This window comes from Vombatus ursinus, unplaced genomic scaffold (genome assembly GCF_900497805.2).
Source record: "Vombatus ursinus unplaced genomic scaffold, bare-nosed wombat genome assembly UNPS02014809.1, whole genome shotgun sequence".
NCBI classification, from domain to species: Eukaryota; Metazoa; Chordata; class Mammalia; order Diprotodontia; family Vombatidae; genus Vombatus; species Vombatus ursinus.
Window position 1 is genome coordinate 19,476,277 of NW_020954587.1, and position 19,719 is coordinate 19,495,995.

Genomic DNA, 19,719 nt, shown 5'->3' on the forward strand with positions numbered 1-19,719 from the left:
AATATGTCATATTAATATAAGCTGAACTTTTCCCTTCACCCAATACCTTAGCTGAGTGAAACATGAGGGCAACCATAATCATTTCCTTTCAGAGACATTTTATTTTAGGGATGTAGTCTATATTTAGGAACAAATTTGGAAAGAGAATGAAGGTGATGTTATTCAACCTTTGTTCTCCTCACAATGTGGTGAGCATAGAAAATAAACTTAATAAATAATCACGTGTGTGTGAAGAAATTCTACTCCTATTATTAAAGAGCGAATTCCAAGTTCAGGGTTCTGGTAGCCTGTATATTAACATATATAGTCTATGCAATTTAGAGAACTAAGTATTTTTACTAATATTGAATAAAATACACTTCCAATAAAAATACAGGGGGAAGGAATATTAGGGAGATTATAAACTTATGCATAAAACCATTTTAGAAGAGACTCATGAAATGAAAAGCAAAGCTAAGCCTGGAATAGCTGAAAGAGGCTAAGACTGGAATTCTTTATCCAAAATCAAGGCTAATGCTTAAATATTTAGTATAGATTATAAAACCACGGCTTCCTCAAGTTTACTTTTAATGTAGATTATGGTAAAGGAACAAAGCAGATAATCATATTTTCAAACAACCACATTTTCCGAACTATTAAGGGGAAAATGAGATGCTTTAACAGGCCAAGTTAGAAGTTGTAACTCAAAATACATTTTTTTTTTTCTTTTTGGTGGGGCAATTGGGGTTAAGTGACTTGCCCAGGGTCACACAGCTAATACGTGTCAAGTGTCTGGGGCCAGATTTGAACTCAGATCCTCCTGATTCCAGAGCCAGAGCTCTATCCACTGCACCACGTAGCTGCCCATCAAAAATACATTTCTTAATGGAACCTTTCAATCCCTGAAGTGTCTCCCTCTCTCCAATAAAAACCCTGACACTAAATTTAGTCACTTTGCTACATATAAAGATATGATCAGAGAGTCACAGAATGTTAGAAGTGAAAAATCCTTAGAGACCATGAGTACATTTTACAGATGTGCAAACATTTCATTTGCAGACATCGATTCCTTGTCCAAATTGGCAGTAAAAAAAAAAAAATCTTATATACTATTCATATGTTAAGCAGTAATCCTTTTGTGATTGTGTACTATTGTGTAATACGATGATAGTTTTTCTTCAAATACATGTACTTGCTTCACATACTCATGTGTATTTTGTGTTTGCGATAAAGTTATTTATGTTCAACATTAATTTTTAGGGAACTTTTGGCTAAATGGAATAGCAGTAAGGCATTGTTAAATTTTAAGCAGTCCGGCCTGATCCACAAAGTGCAGGAAATTCTTCTGCTAACAGGACATATTCACGGCATGTTGGGCATGTACTTTGTTCTTTAAGCCACTGCTCAATACACTGAAAATAAGGGGAAAAATCCATAAATACCCACCCATAACATTGTTCTCTCAACTCTGTTGGAGTGGGCATTTCTATTCACATTTAGGCACAGCGTCCTCACAGCCCAACCAGCTGATGTCACTTCTGAGCTCACACGTCACCTAGGGGCCCAATGCTCCCCATACTCTCCAGGCAGGAAGCACACAAGAAGTTCCCAGAATAGTTTCTGCCTCAGAATTAGGTTACTTTATCAGGTGCTGACACTCTGAGTTACTTTTAAGGCTTCTTGGATCTCTGACTCATGGCCTCACTTTGACTACACATTCTCCTTGTAGGGCCTGACCCCTGAGTTTTTCCCTATCACGTGGGTATGATTCTCTGATCTAACCCATTTGTAAGGAGGCACCTGTTTCAGAACTTCCAGTAAGTAAACACCTGGGCCTGTGGCCCTGATTCCACAAACTCTTAATTGATTTGCCTGAAGAATGGTTTCATTCTTCCTACTTGTATCCCTAATCTTAGCACAAGATGGGCACTTAGATACTTGCAGATTAACCATTTCATGCCTGGGGTGTACCCTGGCCCCTTTCAGATTCTGGACTCTCAGAATTCTAACCTATTCTCATATTTCTATCTCATTGCTATTCAGGTCTCTGTATAATAGTATTAACTAGTATTTACTTGTGTTTTTTATTATAAACTTATGAATATCAACATTTCCATGTATAAAGGAAGACAAAAAGAAGACTGTATTTTCTTTTCTAAAAAGTAAGTAAAAGAATTGAGTGGGGACCCCATCTATTTCAATCTAGTAGGACAGGTGTTAGATTAATGCTAATTAATAATCATCAACTACAACATATGACATAAACCTTGATGGTGCTATTGTTCACAAAGTCTCTGGATGTAGGGCAGTCAATCTGATCAAGTGTAAGAACCAAGATCCATCAATTTCCACAACAAAGGGCACAAGGCAGCAAATGCTGGAGGGAGTGGGTTAAAATTCTAGCCTTGTCCCTCATTACATACGTGGCTTGGGCAAGCAACTTAACCTTTTTAAGTCTCAGTTTCTTCATTTATAAAAGGAGGGGGCTGGACTTAAATAATCTTTAAGATTCTTTCTAAGTCTAATCCCTTTGCCCAATATCTAATTTACTACATAAACTAGAACAAATGTATGCTTTCATTTTTTTGTATATAAAATCTATTTACAAATAGATTTTAATTTCTAACTCTAATTTTTAATTATAAAGTTGATAAAATTTATAATGGCAAGGTGGGCATTTGTTTTGTTTGACTACGCATGTTTATAAAAAGGGTTTTATTTTTCTTGCTTTCTCATTGGTAAGGGGGAGAAGGCAGACTTTTGCTGATTGAAGAAAAATTAATTAAAAAAAGCCTGTAATAGTACTAAGCTTATTAACAAGGCCTATGTGAAATTTATCAATCATAGAATTTTGGAACTAAAGAGGAATTCAGAATAGCTTCTGGTCCATGTCTCTTGCTTTAGAGCTGAGGAAATAGGCTGAGAAAGCTGACACGACTTGCCTGAAGATCACATGGCTAATTAGAATCCCATGTTCCAGATCAGCCATCCCTGCTGTAGATCCTAATGTCCTGAACACAGGCAGAGCATTTTGCTATCTGGGAGGTTTTTATAAACCTCTTTATAACCCTTTTTTTATAAGAATACTATTTTTGAAAGACACAAGTGCAAATAACATGAAAATTAGTTTTTAAAAAATTTAGAACACTCAGATGCAGAGATGCATGCATGAATGTACACCTCCCCAAAATCACCCCCATTAAAGGAAATGAGACCTAGAATGCTAACAGTTGTTCTTCAATTAAATAGAGATCATACCCATTTATGAAACTGGTGCCCACAATCCATCTCACATACATGTTCCTCGCTTAGATCTTCATAGCATATTATACAGGGATCATCACTGGAGGCCTATGGAAACAAAGACATTCAAACATTGAAAAATAACTATAACATACATTTCTTGTCAGGAACTTCTTTCAAGTTTTCAATGAAATAAAATGTTTTAATACAAATAACATTAATTTTTCAATAACAGTTCTAAGGGCTGAATAGACCAAGCTTAGAAGTGAAAGTTTATAGTTAGGCTGAAGCCATTCTGTTTAAAAACCAACAAAAACCCCCCAACAAAAAAACAGCAACAACAAACAAAGGGAACTATTTTTGCTTATTAGAAAACCATATCGTTTCGTGCAAGGAAATAAAAGTGAGACTCACAGGGGAATCATTTGATTTTTGCCACTTTGACTTGGAGGGTCCTCCAACAACTAGCCAGGGTTTGCTGGCAGCTGTTGGGGAAGTTGGGCCTGTGGAGGGACTAGATACTGATACATTTTCTGCTGAATGTCTAAGACCAGAAGATTCAGCAGCAGCACTTGATACAGTCTTCACATCATTTTCTTGAACTGCCTAAAAAAAAAATTAGGAAAAAAAAAAAAAAGAAAACCATACAAAGCATCAATGTTACAAAAAATTTTTTCCGACACAGAGTTTATGACGTCTTATATTTTAAACCGGAGCAGTGTTAGTTATATTACAAAAATACATGCAAATAAAATAAGAACCACTTACTGTATCTGTTTGAAATACTAACCGTTTTTTTATTCTGCTCATCCAGAATAAGTTCTGTCACACTTCTGACAATTTCATCAGACTCAGAACTTGCATGTATGGTCCTGTCCTCATCTTGTACTTTTTGGATAAAATTCAAAAGCTCAACACTGAAAGGGAAAAAAAGTGGTGACAGAGGAATAGCTGTCAGTGTTCTGAATCAGTAAGGGTAATAGTCATTCAACAAACATTTGAAAGCTACGTATTCTGCACTTTCTCTTCACCTCTGCTTCATGGAGTCCCTTTCTTCCTTCACGATGCAGCTTAAGCACCATCTTCTAGGTGAGGCCTTTCTTGATTCTCCCAACAGGTGGTTTCCTCTTTACCTTATATTTACTTTTTATTCAAGTGTATTTGTCCTCTTCATGTTCATTCTGCACATACTTACATACATACATGGCTCCCATGTTAGAATGCAAACTTCTTGAGAGTAAGGATTGTTTCATTGTTTATATCCTTTCCCCCAATGCCTAGCATAGTGTCTGACACATAATATATGCTTAATAAACACAAGATGATTAAGGAAAAGCCTCATACATGCAGCTTACTATAATACTACTACTTACTACAGTCAGTAGGTGGCAGTTGATCTGGGCCTGGAGGAAAAGGTAGGGATTCTGAGAGACAGAAATCAGGAGGGAATAGATTCTCAGATATGGGGCAGTCAACTATAGCAAAGGTATGCAGGTAGGAGATGAAGTAATTTGTACAAGGAATAAGAAAGCCAGTTTGTCTAGATTTCAGAGTATATACTCAGTCAATAAATAGTTGTTCTTCTACTATGTGCTAAGCACTCAATACAAAAAGAGGCAAGACAGTTTCTGCCCTCAAGGATTTGACAATCTAATGAGAGAGACAGCATGCAAATTACTTTGGAAAATAAGCTAGAGAAAAATTAAAAAAATAAAGTAAAGAAGGCACTAGAATTAAGAGGATTTGGGAAAAGTTTCTTGTGGATTTTAGTTGAGACTTAAAGGAAGCCAGGGAAGCGAAGAGGCAGAGATTAGGAGGGAAAGCATTCCAGGTATGGGGGACAGCCAGAGAAAATGCCCAGGACTAAGAGATGGAGTGCCTGGTTCCTGGGACAGTAAGGAGGCCAGTGACACTGGACCAAAGAGTAAATGTTAAGGAGAAAGGTGGGGGTGGGGTGGGGGAGGCGCTAGGTTATGAAGAGCTTTGAACTCCAAACAGAGGATTCTGCATTTTATTCTGAAGGTAATAGAAAGCCACTAGAGTTTATTAAGTAGGAGTGTGTAATATGGTTGGATCTGTGCTTTAGGAAAATCACTTTGGTGGCTGGATGGAGGATTGGTCGCGGGTTGGAGGGAGACTTGAGGAAGACAGACCTATCTGCATGTCACTGCAGTAGTTAGTTCAAGCTTGAGATAATAAGGGTCAGTACCAGAGTGGTGGTAGTATCAGAGTAAGAAGGAGGCATATTTGAAAGACGATCCATACATGAAATTGATAGGTTTTGGCAATAGACTGGATATGGGGGTGACAGATAGTGAGAAGGTGAGGATGACATCTAAGTTGTAAAGGAGGGACTAGGGATGGCATTGCCCTCATTGGTAATAAGGAAGGTAAGGAGAGGAGAGGAGGGCTTAGGTGGAAATTCAACCTTTCTGGATGAGTTGAGTTTAAGATATCTATGTAACCTTCAGTTCAAGGTGTCTAAAAGGTAGCTGCAGATGTGAGACTGGAAGTTAGTGCAGACTATGCAGATTTGAGAATCATCATCACTGGCATAGAGAAGAAGACAATTAAATCCATGGGAACTGATGAGATCAAACCAAAAGATGTGGAGGGAGAAGAGCAGAGGGTCTAGGACAGAGCCCTGGGGGACTCCCATAGTCAGAGGCCATGATCTAGATCCAAGCTTCTTAAACTTCTTCCACTTGAGCCCCTTTTAAACCCCAAGGAGGTTGTGACCCCATCCACTGAAGGGGTTGAGAGTGGAAAAAGTTTATGAAGCCCGGATCCAGGTGAGGACACTGAAAAGGAATGGTCTCATAGGCAGAAGCTGGAATGTAAGAAGAGAGTGAGAGGAGAGAAAGGGAGTCTCCTCCTGTAGACGGCGTTTTAAAAAAGGTTAACTGGAAAGGGCAGAAGAAATGTAAGACAAGAGTTAGTGCGGATGGAAGGATCAAAAAAGGTTTTTTGAGGACGGGGGAGAAATGGGCATACTTATAGGCAGTAGAGGAGGAGGCGCAAGAGAGGGAGGGATTGGAAATAAGTTAAGAGCAGAGATGATGAAGGGGGCAATCTGTTAGAGAAGGTGAGATGTAACGGAATCATGTGGGTAAAGAGAGGGGTATGCCTTGGTAAAGAGTAAGGTCACTTCTTCATGTGACACAGGGATGAAGGAGGAGATAGTGGTAGAAGGCATATGAGTGATATGAGATGAGGAAGAGGGAGCTCGAGGTGTAAGGCCTCAATTCTTTCTGTTAAGTATGAGGCAAAGTTCTCAGCTGCGAGGGTGGGGGAAGGGGAGGTCTGAGGAGGGATGAAAAGGTCTGAAGAGCCTCTGTGGAAAGTGGGAGGCAGGGAGGACCTAGCTGAGGGTGTGTAACATAAATCTGCAATGGACCCAGGCAGAACCGTTGTCTGATTTTTCCCCCTTCCCTCTTTGTTCAGCTGCACATGTGTAGGAGTTAAGGTGGTCTGGCGATGATCCAAGGCCCAGGCTTGACAGGGCACAATCAGTGAAATGATAAGGGGGCGAGGGACTCAAGAGATGAGGACAAGGTAAAGTTGAACTGGTTTCAACTGAAAGATCAAGATAAGGAAAAGGGGAGAGAGTGGCTAGTGGTAAAGAGTGGCGTGTGTGTGTGTGTGTGTGTGTGTGTGTGTGTGTGTGTGTCTGTGTGTGTGTGAAAGAGAGAGAGAGAGAGAGAGAGAGAGAGAGAAGGGAGAAGAGGCAGAGGGAGGGGAGGGAGGAAAGAAAGAGGAAGATTTGAACTGAGAGGGAAGGACTTGAAGATGTCCAGAGGAGAACACACGGTTAAGGCAAGATAAATAAGACTAGTCGGTAAGATGATACCAGAGGTTAGTAAGAAAAGAGAAAGGAAGTTGTGTGTGGTTGTCAAGACTCTTTCTTACAAGGGGAGAAGAAGTTGCAACAACTCCAGAGTTGAAAACCACCAAACAATTTATCACAATAATTCTCCCAGAGGACTACAAGGAAGAATGGCAAAGGATTAAGGATCTCATTTTCAGCAAACATGGAGAAAAATTTTGCAGCAAATTACACAGAGTATACAAAGTTTGTACTCTTTTTTTTTTTTTTTTTTTTTTTTTTTAGGCAATTGGGGTTAAGTGACTTGCGCAGGGTCACACAGCTATTAACTGTCAAGCGTTGGTCTGAGGCCTCATTTGAACTCAGGTCCTCCTGACTTCTATCCACTGCGCCACCTAGCTGCCCCCAAAGTTTGTACTCTTGCCACAGCCAAGTGCTATCTATTTTCAAATTAGACTGTTCCTTCCACCTAGAAAAGAAGGTAAAAAGACTTGTGGAATTTTTGGCGATTCTTCAGGTTATCAGGGACATTGAAGTGTTCCTTAATCAACAACAGTTTTTTAAAAAATATGGAAATAAAAGACTGGAATTTAAAGGTGCCATGACAAAATGAAACAAAGATGATATTACTATCAACATCAATTAAGATGCCTGATAGCCACTTCCTCAATAGGAAACAATTAAGACTTTATTAAAAAACATTTTAGAAAATGAGATACCATGTGAACATGTTTTAGTGGAATGGAAGGTATTTTTACTAAGTACTTTCATGGTTATGCTGCATGTTAACTTTTTGGACTGCATCTGAGATTTCTTCTGTGTAAGGACCCTTCCAGTGAAGAAACTGTTATCTCTAAATCTTTAATTTAAACTTTAATCAATGAGAATTAGCCTATCTGCTTTGCAGCGTGTACTCCTAAAGAGCTGCAGGGGGCACGTGAAGTTAAGCGACTTCCCCAGTCACACAGACAGTGTGTGTTAGAGTCTTTGCCCTGAGGTCAGCTCTGTATCCATTACTTCATAACTGACTCTTGCATGTTAATGCTGCTATTTAAAAAGGAAGATGTGTTCCAATGACACACATAATTGCTAGAAATTTTGTGGTCGGAAGCAGAAAAGACCTAGGTGACACAGGGGAATGTTCAACGTCTCTAATTTCCTTGCTACTCCCCACGCCATTCTTCCCAATAGAGGTACTATATTGCCTAAGCCTCAGCTCCAAGTAGGATGGGTAGTGCCCCCTTGTCTTATTTAGACTTTTAGGAAGATGGTGTCTATTTTTCAGGGAATTATCATCTTACAGAATTTGGAGTTAGCATAGACCTTGGAGATTCCTCTAATCCCATTCCTTCATTTTACAGTTAAGAAAAAGAAAACAAAACAGAGGCCCAGAGTGGTGAATTGAATCCTACGCAGTAAACATAGAACCACTGCCATGAGGTAAAGCCTCCCCTAGAAAAAAAATGACTGGATCATTAATACAAGAAAGTCAGCCTTGAATTAACTAGAAAAACAAAATTATAAGGAAATGGAACAATGGAAATTTTAGGGCATTTAGGCAGGCACCTCAAACTTGTAAGGCACAAACTAAAGCACCTTAAGTTAAGAGGTGGGGCAGATACTGGCCCTGGAGGAAAATGGAGGTGACAAGGTATCCAGAAACTACTTCTGGGGAGACTATTCACTCGCCCCAGAGGACTGAGGTGGGGGGATGATGCAGTCAAACAGAGCCCCAAATTTCACAGACAGTTAAAAGCTAGAAGAGACCTTATGACCACCTTTTCCAGCTCCCTCATTTTACAAAGGAGAAAGAGATCCCAAAGTTGGTGTACAGCCACAGCTAAGGCTTTGAGCCAGATTGCTGAATCTGGTTTGCCAACCTTAGGGGTGTAGGACACTGATTCTTCTAGAGAATTCCCCCTCCCCCCAGTAACTTCCAGGTACTAAGCTCAATGGCCTCCCTCCTCAACTCTCTGGGAAGGTGTAAGAAGCTTGGGAGAACAACTAAAGGACTAAAAAAAAATCCCAAGGTAGGGTAATCAGGGACTAACTTTCTCTCCTGCCTTGCTCCTCCCTGAGTGTCCTACATCCCTTTCCAGAAGAAACCAGGCTGAGAGGTAGAAAACTCTTAGATTTAGAGGCTATTTCCTCCTCTTTCAGGTGGCTCAACCTTTTATCTCTGTAGGACCTGGGATTGTTAAAGTGACCTCAGCCTCCACAGGGTTCCCACCACTTTTCACCTTATGTCTAACTTCATAACTCAGGAAAATTGAAACACCAGGGAAAGCAAAGCTATGAAGGAAAGAAAAACTAAGTCTACATAATAAGGGATGCAAAGGTATCCCTAGGAAGGTACAGTTCTTCAAGGGGGATGGAGGCACAATCTCCCTTTACCATACTTGTGACCTGAAGGGCTCTTTTATCAATGGTTTAGAGTGAGTAGGGGAAAGAAGAAACCTTTCCAGTCACTGCTGGTCCCTGCACTATCCTATCTCCCCAGACTGCCATATGTATCACATGATGGTGGCCCTACTTCTGCTGTCAGCTCTGGGGGGAGGGAAGAGACCACAGTCTTGGGTTGGTTAATTTCCTTTTCTATCCCAGGTCATATCAGAAGTTGGGCTGTTTTAGCAACAGACTCTGGAAGGCCTGAAGAATCTTGGTAGTTATCACTACTGCCTAAGCAAAAGCCTGATCCTATTCCATCCTCCAGGTTTTCCTGCTTTGGACAAAGGTCCTACTGCCCTGGCCTAATTATGGCTCTGACCAGGGCTGATCTCAGTACTACCTCAGGAGCTCTGCCCCAAGACAATGCCATTAGTTCATTATCAGCTACCACTCCCAATGACCCAATTTTTGTGGAGATTAGTTTTATTTACCCTAACATAAGGATGACTTTGTTAAAAAAAAAAAAGATGCTCTTTTCCCTCCAGATTTGTTAATTCAAGTATCACTCTAGACCAGCTTATTCCATATTTATCTATCTCTCTGGAAGGCAGTCCAATTAGGGATGAACTTTCCAACTACACATCTCTGCAAAAACCAGTCATGCCTCTTAAGGTAGGCATAAGCTCACAAGCTGTAAGTAGCCACTGACTGCCACATTATTTATGATATAGTATTCCTTAACTAAGAAGCAAATCAGGGGAACTTTAATAGCATGCACTTCATTCACTAATTAAGATGTATATTCACAAAAACATTCTAATTCAACCACAAAACTTTTTATCACACCAACTTCCATGAGTTTTCAAAATCTCAGCAAATCAGCTAAGGCAGTACGAAATATAAATCAATTAGCATCTAAATATTGTATTTTAATAGGTTTGTTTTGTGTTAGAATAATGTGAAATTTTCTGTAAATTCATTTCATACTTTATAAAAAAAGCGGGGTGCAATTTATTTAGTAAAACTTTTTAGCAAAGGAATAATGGAATACCAACAGTTCCCTTTAGGGAAGTAGACCCTCATCAGGAAACTAAGGCATGCCTGGAAAATTATTCAATTAAATCCTTTTTAATATGAATACCTGCTGTAATTTGGGAATATGGTTGCCAGATGCTCCATCACGCTGTTGAAAGGCATCTTCTGTGGCTGGTTTGGAGTGCTGGCATATGTCTGTGCAACACCTCTGGAGCTTTGATTCAATTGAATATCCATTTCAGAATTCTTAACCATCAGTGATTGCTGGGTGACCTGACATGGATCAGTATAAGATGCTTGTAAAAGTACAGAAGGAATCTCCATTGAGCAGTCACTGACAGAATGCAGACTTGTGTTCTGAAGTGCAAGGGGTTGGTTTCCAGTTAATAAGTTAGTTGGGGTAATCACTGGACTTTGGTCATCAGCACATGAAAATTCAGAAAATAATTTAGGATGAACTTGTGTAGAACATGTCATAAAGGCTGAATCATTAGTATGAGTAGGCTTGCCTTGAATTAACTAGGAAACAAAATTATAAGGAGACAGATCAACTGACAAATTAATTTTTCTAACACATAAAAGCCTGTCTACTAATAGGTATTTTAAGCAAAATGAAGAACTACAAAGGAAAGCTTACATATCAAATTGTAATTAACTAAACATTTCCACCTGAAACATTCAAAAATTTTATTTTCTTTTAAATAACTATTGGCTATAATACAGCCCAGGCTAGGATTCTGATTTCAGTTAAAATTCTACACTTTATTTATTCTATAAGTTTTTATAATTCTTCTTTTACCAATTTTAGGAATATGAGATATAACAATGAAGCATTAGCCTTCTTTTGGACAATGAATTAGTTTTAATGGCAATCTAAACAGTATCATGCTGACTAAAGTAATTCATAAAATTTCCTAGGACTTCGGATTACTCATTGTTTTTGAAGTCTCTAGTAGTATTAAATATATAAAGTATGCTAGAAGTATAAATTTAAAAAAGAAAATCATATTCAACACTTACATTGGTTCCCTTTTCGCATGTACAATCCTTGTCAGGGTGACTCTTCATTTAGTTATAAATGATACTCCAATTTTTTTTACTCAGTTTAAGGCAACTATAAACTTTCATATATTTTTCCAAGTGCCAACTACTATATGGAACTTCTTTAGATAAAATATTCTAGTTTGTTTCCTGGAAATAATGTCTCATGGAACAAGTTTCCTTTTTCAATATAACATTTATTGAGTTCTCTACGAGAATCAAAGCACTGCAAATATAGTAGCGATGTATGTGAACTATCTGAAGAACAATTACTAAGTCTACATTTGGCTAGGTTGGATAATATTACTTCAGCAATTTCTAACCCCCGTTTGAAGAATATCTTGTTTCACACTTCTATGGTCTAATTTATTTTTATTTTTCAATGAATTCAACAAATATTTAGTCTGTGCCTATTATATGCTTAAGTCCATGTAACATGTCTGTAACAGAACAAAAGTTGGCATTGTATGAATATCTGACAGAATCCACTAGATGCTATTCTGCAACTGTTCTACAAGTTTTAAAACAGAGAAAAGGCTTAAAATACCTAATAAGCTTTTGTTGTCTTTTTTCAACTTTATTTTTATTGTTCTCTTTTGTTTTTACTTCACTTTAACTGCTAAAATATACTTCTTCTCCTCATCTACCTATCCTACATAAGCCACCCCTTATAACAAAGATTAAATAAAAATATATTTTTGGTAATTTTGGTTCAGTAAAACCAACCAACACATCTCCATGTGTGAGAGTATATACAATATTCCACACCCACAGTCCCCCACTTCTGCAAAAAAGATAGGTGCATTTTCTTTTAAGTAATCTATATTGATATCTTTTGTTTTTACATCACTTACATTTCCCTTTGTATACCTCTCTCTCTCCCTTTTAACAAAACTATTTCTTATAACAAAAAAAGGGGGTGGGGTGGGTGTAAAAGTCCAACAAAACTAACCTACATATCAGCTCTGTCTAAGAGTATTTACACTCAATAATATTGCTCCCACTTCTCCAAAGAAGGGAGGGGGAGTATTTTCTTAGCTCGTTTCAGGTCTAACCCTTTCCAGAAATTACAAATTACAAAATCCACTTTGTCAGGCAAAACGAAAAATCCATTTTGTCAGGCAAAATGAAATATTTCAAATTGAGGGCAAGAACATCCTACATTCTAGAACAATAAAACTAGCATCCTATATGTTAATTTTTATTCAGTCAGATAAGGAAACAGGTTCTGATTTCTTTTTTCTTTTTTTTTTTTGGTGAGGCAATTAGGGTTAAGTGACTTGCCCAACGTCACATAGCTAGTACGTGTCAAGCGTTTGGTCTGAGGTCGGATTTAACTCAGGTCCTCCTGACTTCAGGGCCGGTGCTCTATCCACTGCGCCACCTAGCTGCCCCCCAGGTTCTGATTTCTTGACTTTGGTCTCTGCACCCAAATATTTAAATCCCAGAACATGGGGAATTACCCGAAAGGGCTGATCAAAGATTGTAGCAACAGCTACTGAAGAATTATCAGAAGGAGTTAAAAATAGTACGTTCGTAGGAAAGGAGAACATTTCAGGGTGTGGTGAAAAAAAAATGCTGCCCTCATAAGTAAGTTTTCATATATGTCACCCAAACAGTTTTAAGAGCTCAACAGGAGCAGAATTAAACCAACTTGTTTAAGAATGAAGGAAATTCTCATCTGGGAACTCTGTCAACCAGAACTGGAGACTTCATTTTCTGTATCTCCCCCTTCATCACCCCACCATATTACACTCTGGATATACTTACCAAATTATTTTCAGGCAATGGAAATTCAGGAACTGTTACTTTAGAAAGTTTATCAAGTTGAGAACCAGCTTTAACTTTCTGAATTCGGTCTTCAAACTCAAACTACAAGTGGCAAAAAAATTGAGTCAGTTTAGACTTCAAATGTCAGTTATTCTTTTTCCTTTCCTTACTGTGTACAAAAATACCTTGGAATCCCAATAAAAACGAATATAATAAATCATATACCCTTAGAGGAAAACAATATTTCTTGTATGCTCTTCACTAAAAAACGCTTACGTTGCTATGAAATAATAACATGAATCCAATTAAAGACAAGAGACATTTCTTTTGCACACGCTGTGTGTAAGACTCCGTTGCTGGGTATTAGAAGACTACAATGAACAAATTTATGCCTTTTTTCAATACTTTCAATGAAACACAAAAATCTTTGAAGCAAAGAAAATGTCTTAATAATAAATATTAAATGTGCACAATTTGTCAATATCAACTTGAGAAATTTTAGAAAGTTTTAAAAATTTACAAACGTGTAAAACATTATATAAGGCTTACCTCTGCTTTTTCAATTTCGTGTTTTATTTTTGAAATAAATGACTCCCACTGATTAATCTCAGATTCCAAATTATGATATGACACAGAACCACTGAAATAGGTTCAAAATTTAGAATTAATATTCATTTTAGAAATTCAGAAACAACATATATGCGTACATAGCAACTAATTTCAATTGATAAGTTGGATCAATCTGGTCCAAAAGGAACACTAATTTTAACAAAATTTAAAGACCTCAATCACTAGAGACTTAAAAAATAATTTGTTAATGCTCTCTAAAAGAAGAGTTGCCATGTATCCTTGAAAAATGTTCTACTGTATTTATTTCCCAGGAAATGCAGTGTCATGGTCAGACCTTTACTTTATATAGATGACTGGAGTATAGACTACAGTGGGGAGAGATTTATGGCAGGGAGACCAACTAGAAGGCTACTGTAATAGTTCAAGCATGAGGTGATGCAGTAGGGTGGTGGCGGTGTTGAAGGAGAAAAGGAGGTGTGTCCTAGAGAAGTTAAGAAGGTAAAATGGGTAGGACTTGGCAATAGACTGTACTTGGGGATGAGAGAGTGAGGAGTTGAAGATAACACCTAGGTTGCAAGCCTGGATGAATGGGAGGATGGTGGTACCTTCAACAGTTAACAGAAAAGTTAGGAAGAAGGGAAAGGTTAGGGAGAAAAATAAGGAATTCAGTTTTGGACATGCTGAATTTAAGATATCTATAGGACATCTCATATGAGATGTCCATTAGACGTTACAGTTGGAGATCTGAGTCTGGAGATCAGGAGAGAGATGAGGGCTGGATATGTGGATTTGGGAATCATCAGTATAAAGATAATAATTAAATCCATGGGAGTTGAGATCATCAAGCAAAATAGTATAGAGGGAAAAAAGAAGGACCAGGACAGAGCCTTGGGAAACTCCTTTTCACCTAGATGAAGACTCAAAAAAAGATGCTGAGGAGTGATTAGATAAGATAGGAGGAGAACCAGAAGAGAACAGTGCCACGAAAACCTAAGAAGAAGAGAATATCAAGAAGAGAGTGATCAACAATGTCAAAGGCTGCTGAGAGCTCTAGAAAGATGGGGATTGAGAAAAGGCCATTAAATTTGGAAATTAAGAGATCTTTGATAACCTTGGATAGAGCAGTTTCACTTGAATAAAGAAGTCAGAAGGAGATTGCACAAAGTTTAGGAAAAAGCGAGAGGAAAGGAAAGGGAGGCACCAACTGCCAGTAGCTTTCTCAAGGACTGAAAGCGATGAGAATTATAGGACAATAGTTACTGGGGATGGCTATCCAAGTGCAAGTCATCTTAACGGATGTATGCGGGCAGCATGGAAGGAGTCAGTGGAAAAGGAGAAACTGAAGATAAGTGAGAGAGGGAGAATGATAAAGAAGGCAACTGCCTTGGCAAGGAGAACCTCCTTTATGTGGGACATCATAGATAGCAGCAAAAGGTATCTATCTAAGTAACATGAGATAAGAAAAAAGGGAGTCATTCTCAGAGAATGACTTCAATTTTTTCAGTGAAATATGAAGCAAGGTTCTTATGTGGGAGGGTGTGGGGAGAGGGAGATATGGGAGAATTCAGAGGGTAAAGGTATGGAAAAGCCACTGTGATGAGTGGTATATTGAATTAAATAGGGAGGTTTAAAAGGAATGCCTTGCCTCACTGAAGGTCCAGTTGAGATTATGTAACATAAATTTGTAGTGGTCCCACTCACTACCATTTTGTGACTTTCTCCAGCTTATTCAGCCACATGTTAGCAGGAGCTAAGGCAGCTGATGATGGGAGTAATCCAAGGCTGAGGCTTGGCAGAGAAAGACTGGCAAGAGAATATGGGAGCAAGAGACTCTAAGGGAGAGGCTAATGTAGAGTTGAACTTTTTTTACCAAGAGGTCAATAGTGTTTCCATCTTGGAAGAGTGTGGTCAGTGTAGGGGAGATAGCCTGGGAAAGAACTGCAGATATAGGGATTAGAGGTTGTGGTAAGGATGAAGAATAGAGTTTGAAGTTTCAGAGCAGGTGGGATTATGGTCAGTTAAAGGAAGTTCAGAGTTCTTGAAAATAAAAGTGGAACATTTGAGATGTTGAAACTTGTTGATGGCAACATCAAGGGTATGACCATCTCTATGTGTAGCTGAGTTGATGTAGAGAGATAGGTCACAGGAAATGAGCAAGTTGAGGAACTGAGAGGGTAGGGCCATTGAGGAAACATCATGTTGAAGTCCCTTAACATGAGGGCAAGAGGTGGAAAGAGCAGAAACACTTTGAGACAGCTATTGACCTCATTAAGGAAAGGAGTGTCCTAAGGTTGGGAGATAATAGCTATCAGAATCTTGATTGGGTGGTAGATATGGACTGACTGAACTTCAAAGGAGGTGAGGTTACTGAGTGATGATGGTAGTGGGAGAGTGTGGAAGAAGTAGTGGAGAGAGGAATATTCCAAGTCCCCCACTTCGACCAGTAGGGCTGTACGAATGAAAGTGCAATGGTACTGGAAAGGGTAGCCAGGGAGGTTGTGTCATCAGTAGGGAGCCAGATCTTAGTGAGAGCCAGAAGATGGAACGAAAGTGAAAGGAAATGATTTAAGATGAAAGCAATTTTGTTAACTATGAAGCAGGCCTTCCGGAGTGTATTCCAGAGTGGAAGGTGTGGATAGCTTCAGAGTGGGACATTGGGGGTTTGGGTTGAGGGGGATAAGAATAAGGGAGCAGGCAATGGGAAATGGAAAATGGGGTTTGAATAAGTAATTCTCTAGAGATATTGCCAGTAAGAATGGCAAAGGACTGAGGACCTTACTTTCTGCAAACATGGAAAGCAGGGATAATTTTGCAGAGTACACAATGTTTATATTTCTGCCAAAACCAAGTAACTGCTATCTATGTCCAAACTGCAGATTGTTCTCCCCCACCTCGAAGAGAAGAATGCAATGAGACTTAAGGAATTCTTATAATTCTTATCTACTTCTCAGATTATCAGGGAGGATGACGTGATTCTTAAAAATCAAGAAAATAGAAAGATTTCAATGTGAAAACACTTTTAAAAGGCCTTGAAGTGGCCAAAAAGAATCTTGACAGACTTCAGTCTGACACCGAAAGAATTTCACACAGAAGAAGGGCAAAAAAGTACCACTATATACTTGGAGCTATGGGGCTCCTCCTAAAGGAGAGAGAACCAGATTATCTTTAGAGAAAGCAGCCTATGTTCAAAAAGGAAAGAAAACAGATACACAGATGTTACTTGTAAAATATCATCCAGGGCAGCTAGGTGGTGCAATGGATAGAGCTCCAGCCCTGGAGTCAGGAGGACTTGAATTCAAATCTGGCATCAGACACTTGACACTCACTAGCTGTGTGACCCTGGGCAAGTCACTTAACCCCAATTGCCTCACAAAAAAGAAAAAGAGAAGAAAGAGTAATGATTTGAAAGGAAGAAGAGATGAGCAGTTGTTGTTGGGGATTTTCTTCCATGGAGTTATGACAAGGATACTGAGGTAACCATCTGTCAACTTGATAATCACAACAGACAGGTCTACTCTCTCCTTGCAAACACGCTTCTAAGACATGACTGAAAAGCTCCTAAGATTCATCCAACTGCATGACTATTATCCACTATTAGTGACTTGATATGGACATGGATACAAATGATACTGCCAGAAGGAATCTAAAAAGTATTGATTAGGGGTAGCTAGGTGGCCCAGTGAATAGAGCACCAGCCCTGAAGTCAGGAGGACTTGAGTTCAAATCCAGCCTCAGACCAAACACTTGACACTTACTAGTGTGTGACCCTGGGCAAGTCACTTAACCCCAACTGCCAAGGAAAAAAGGGGGGGGGGAATAAAAAGTATTGATTAAAATCCTGGGTAAAAACTGAAGGAATTAGGGGTACAAAGAGTTATTTTCATCCTTGCTAATTATCAAAGACAACAACTTCAGGAGAATGTGGCAGTTTTTGGAAGTGAACAGTTGGTTAAGTAGATGATGTCTGAGAATAGAATAATATAGGAATTGTGGTCAGCATTTATTAAATGTCTGCTATATGCAAAAAAAGTGGCAGGTGCTCAGAATATAAAGAAAATTAAAAAATAGTCTCCTTGACCTCAAGGACATTACAATTTGTTTTCTGGATAGAGCCTTGCTTATTTATTCAAAAAGGATTTAAACTGAAAAAAGAATGGGGTAGAGGAAGGGAAGAGAGAGAAAATTGCTTACCTATATTCCTCAAGCTAGAGACCATAAAGAATAGCTAAAATATAAGCAGAAGAATAGTAGTAGAGATGTACAGAGTTCATGGGGAAAAATGTAAGAAAAGGGGGCAGTTAGGTGGCCCAGTGGATACAGCACTGGCCCTGGAGTCAGGAGGACCTGAGTTCAAATCCAGCTTCAGACCAAACACTTGACACTTACTAGCTGTGTGACCCTGGGCAAGTCACTTAACCCCAATTGCCTAAAAATAAAACAAAATTAAAAAAAAATAAAAACGTAAGAAAAGAAACAGCAATAAAATCAATGGCCTTGGGTATCTTTATGCCAATGCACAAAATACAAATAATAAATAACTTAAAATAGAAATGTTAACACAAGGAAGTAGTTTTTATTCCTAAGTAAAGTAAGACTTGGTGGGATGAGAATTATGATTAGAATATGGATAGCAAAGGGTAACTTTATTCAAAAGGAAAAGAATAGACAAAACATATGGTAGCTATGGTTACAATACTCACTTATCAATGTTCCTTCTAATATTAGTGTTTAAAATTTTAATTAATTAATTTAATGAAGCTATTAGAGTTAAAAAGTTGGAAGTAGAAAATCAATGATTGTGTGTGGAGCATAGCGGAAAGGCAAGGCTGAGTTATACTGATTTATTATTTAGACAATGAGACTATTGGAAACTCACCAGGTTTCCCAAGTCCACCTTATTCACACGTGGTAAAGATTAATGAAGCATTATAAATCATGAATATAATTTGCACATCATGCTAACTTTAAAGAAATCTCTTTAAAATGATGAGTTGAGGCAGAACCAAGACGGCAGAATACAGGTAGCAACCCAGCTAAGCTTTCCCAATATTCCCTTCCAAACAACTTTAAAATAACTCTTCAAATCAAATTTTGGAGTGGCACAGCCAGCAAAAAAAGTGAGCCATTTTTCCAGCCTAAGACAACTTAGGAGGTCAGTAGGAAAGTCTGTGACCTGGCCTGGAGTATGGCAAGAGCACCATCACTGGGCCTTGGAGGTGGCTGCAACAGCAGTAGTAATATCTTTGGGGACTTTCAGCTCAGAGACAGTAAAGGGGATAGACAGATGGTCAGAAAGAGATTATAAACGACCCTTTGCTGACACTGAGTGCAGCTGGTGCTAACTGCCAACTCTACTGCCCATAAGCAGTTCTGAGTTGCAGTTCCAGGGCAGAAAGGAGCACCTGTGATCAGTCACAAGGGAACAGGGCCCTGGTCACAGTTCAGGTGGAGAGGAGAGCTAGTACTTGTGGCTGCAGGGGAACAGGGGCCCTTCCTGGGTAAAGACCAGAGTGCTGACCAGAAAAGCAGTACCCACATTTCTCCCCAGACTGCATCACCTTGGAAGCACTAAAAACTTACAGACTCCCAGAACTAGGTCTGAAAACAGCAGCACAAAAAAAGTCTGAAGCTTGGGACAGTGCCTTCCTCCACCCAGTAGAGTAGAGCCCAATTTTAACATAAAGTTTAAAGTCAAGAAATAGGCTGGAAAAATGAGCAAACAACAACAAAAAAGAACTTAACCACAAAAAGCTACTACAATGTCAGGGAAGACTAAGACAAACACAGAATAAGACAACAATGTAAAACAACTACAAGCAAAGCTTCAAAGTAAAATGCTAATTAGGCCAAAGCCCAACAAGAACTCC

The 19,719-nt window shown here is 38.8% G+C and overlaps 1 protein-coding gene across 7 annotated transcripts in view; it reads right to left on the minus strand.

Moving 5' to 3' along the window:
• Positions 1-767: 767 nt before the first annotated feature.
• The window catches only part of TTC3 (tetratricopeptide repeat domain 3), a 145,168-nt gene continuing 126,216 nt past the window's right edge, over positions 768-19,719 (minus strand). For 4 of the 7 annotated variants that reach the window (XM_027875434.1, XM_027875435.1, XM_027875436.1 and 1 more), the window contains 7 exons: positions 13,832-13,922; positions 13,283-13,384; positions 10,578-10,990; positions 4,013-4,139; positions 3,637-3,828; positions 3,238-3,330; positions 768-1,391 (listed from right to left, as the gene is read on the minus strand). In XM_027875434.1, the coding sequence (XP_027731235.1) occupies positions 1,284-1,391; positions 3,238-3,330; positions 3,637-3,828; positions 4,013-4,139; positions 10,578-10,990; positions 13,283-13,384; positions 13,832-13,922 (1,126 nt within the window). In that variant the 3' untranslated portion in view covers positions 768-1,283. Of the gene's footprint in view, positions 1,392-3,237; positions 3,331-3,636; positions 3,829-4,012; positions 4,140-10,577; positions 10,991-13,282; positions 13,385-13,831; positions 13,923-19,719 lie in introns of those variants that run through there. The other 3 variants (XM_027875438.1, XM_027875437.1, XM_027875439.1) reach the window with 3 other exon arrangements.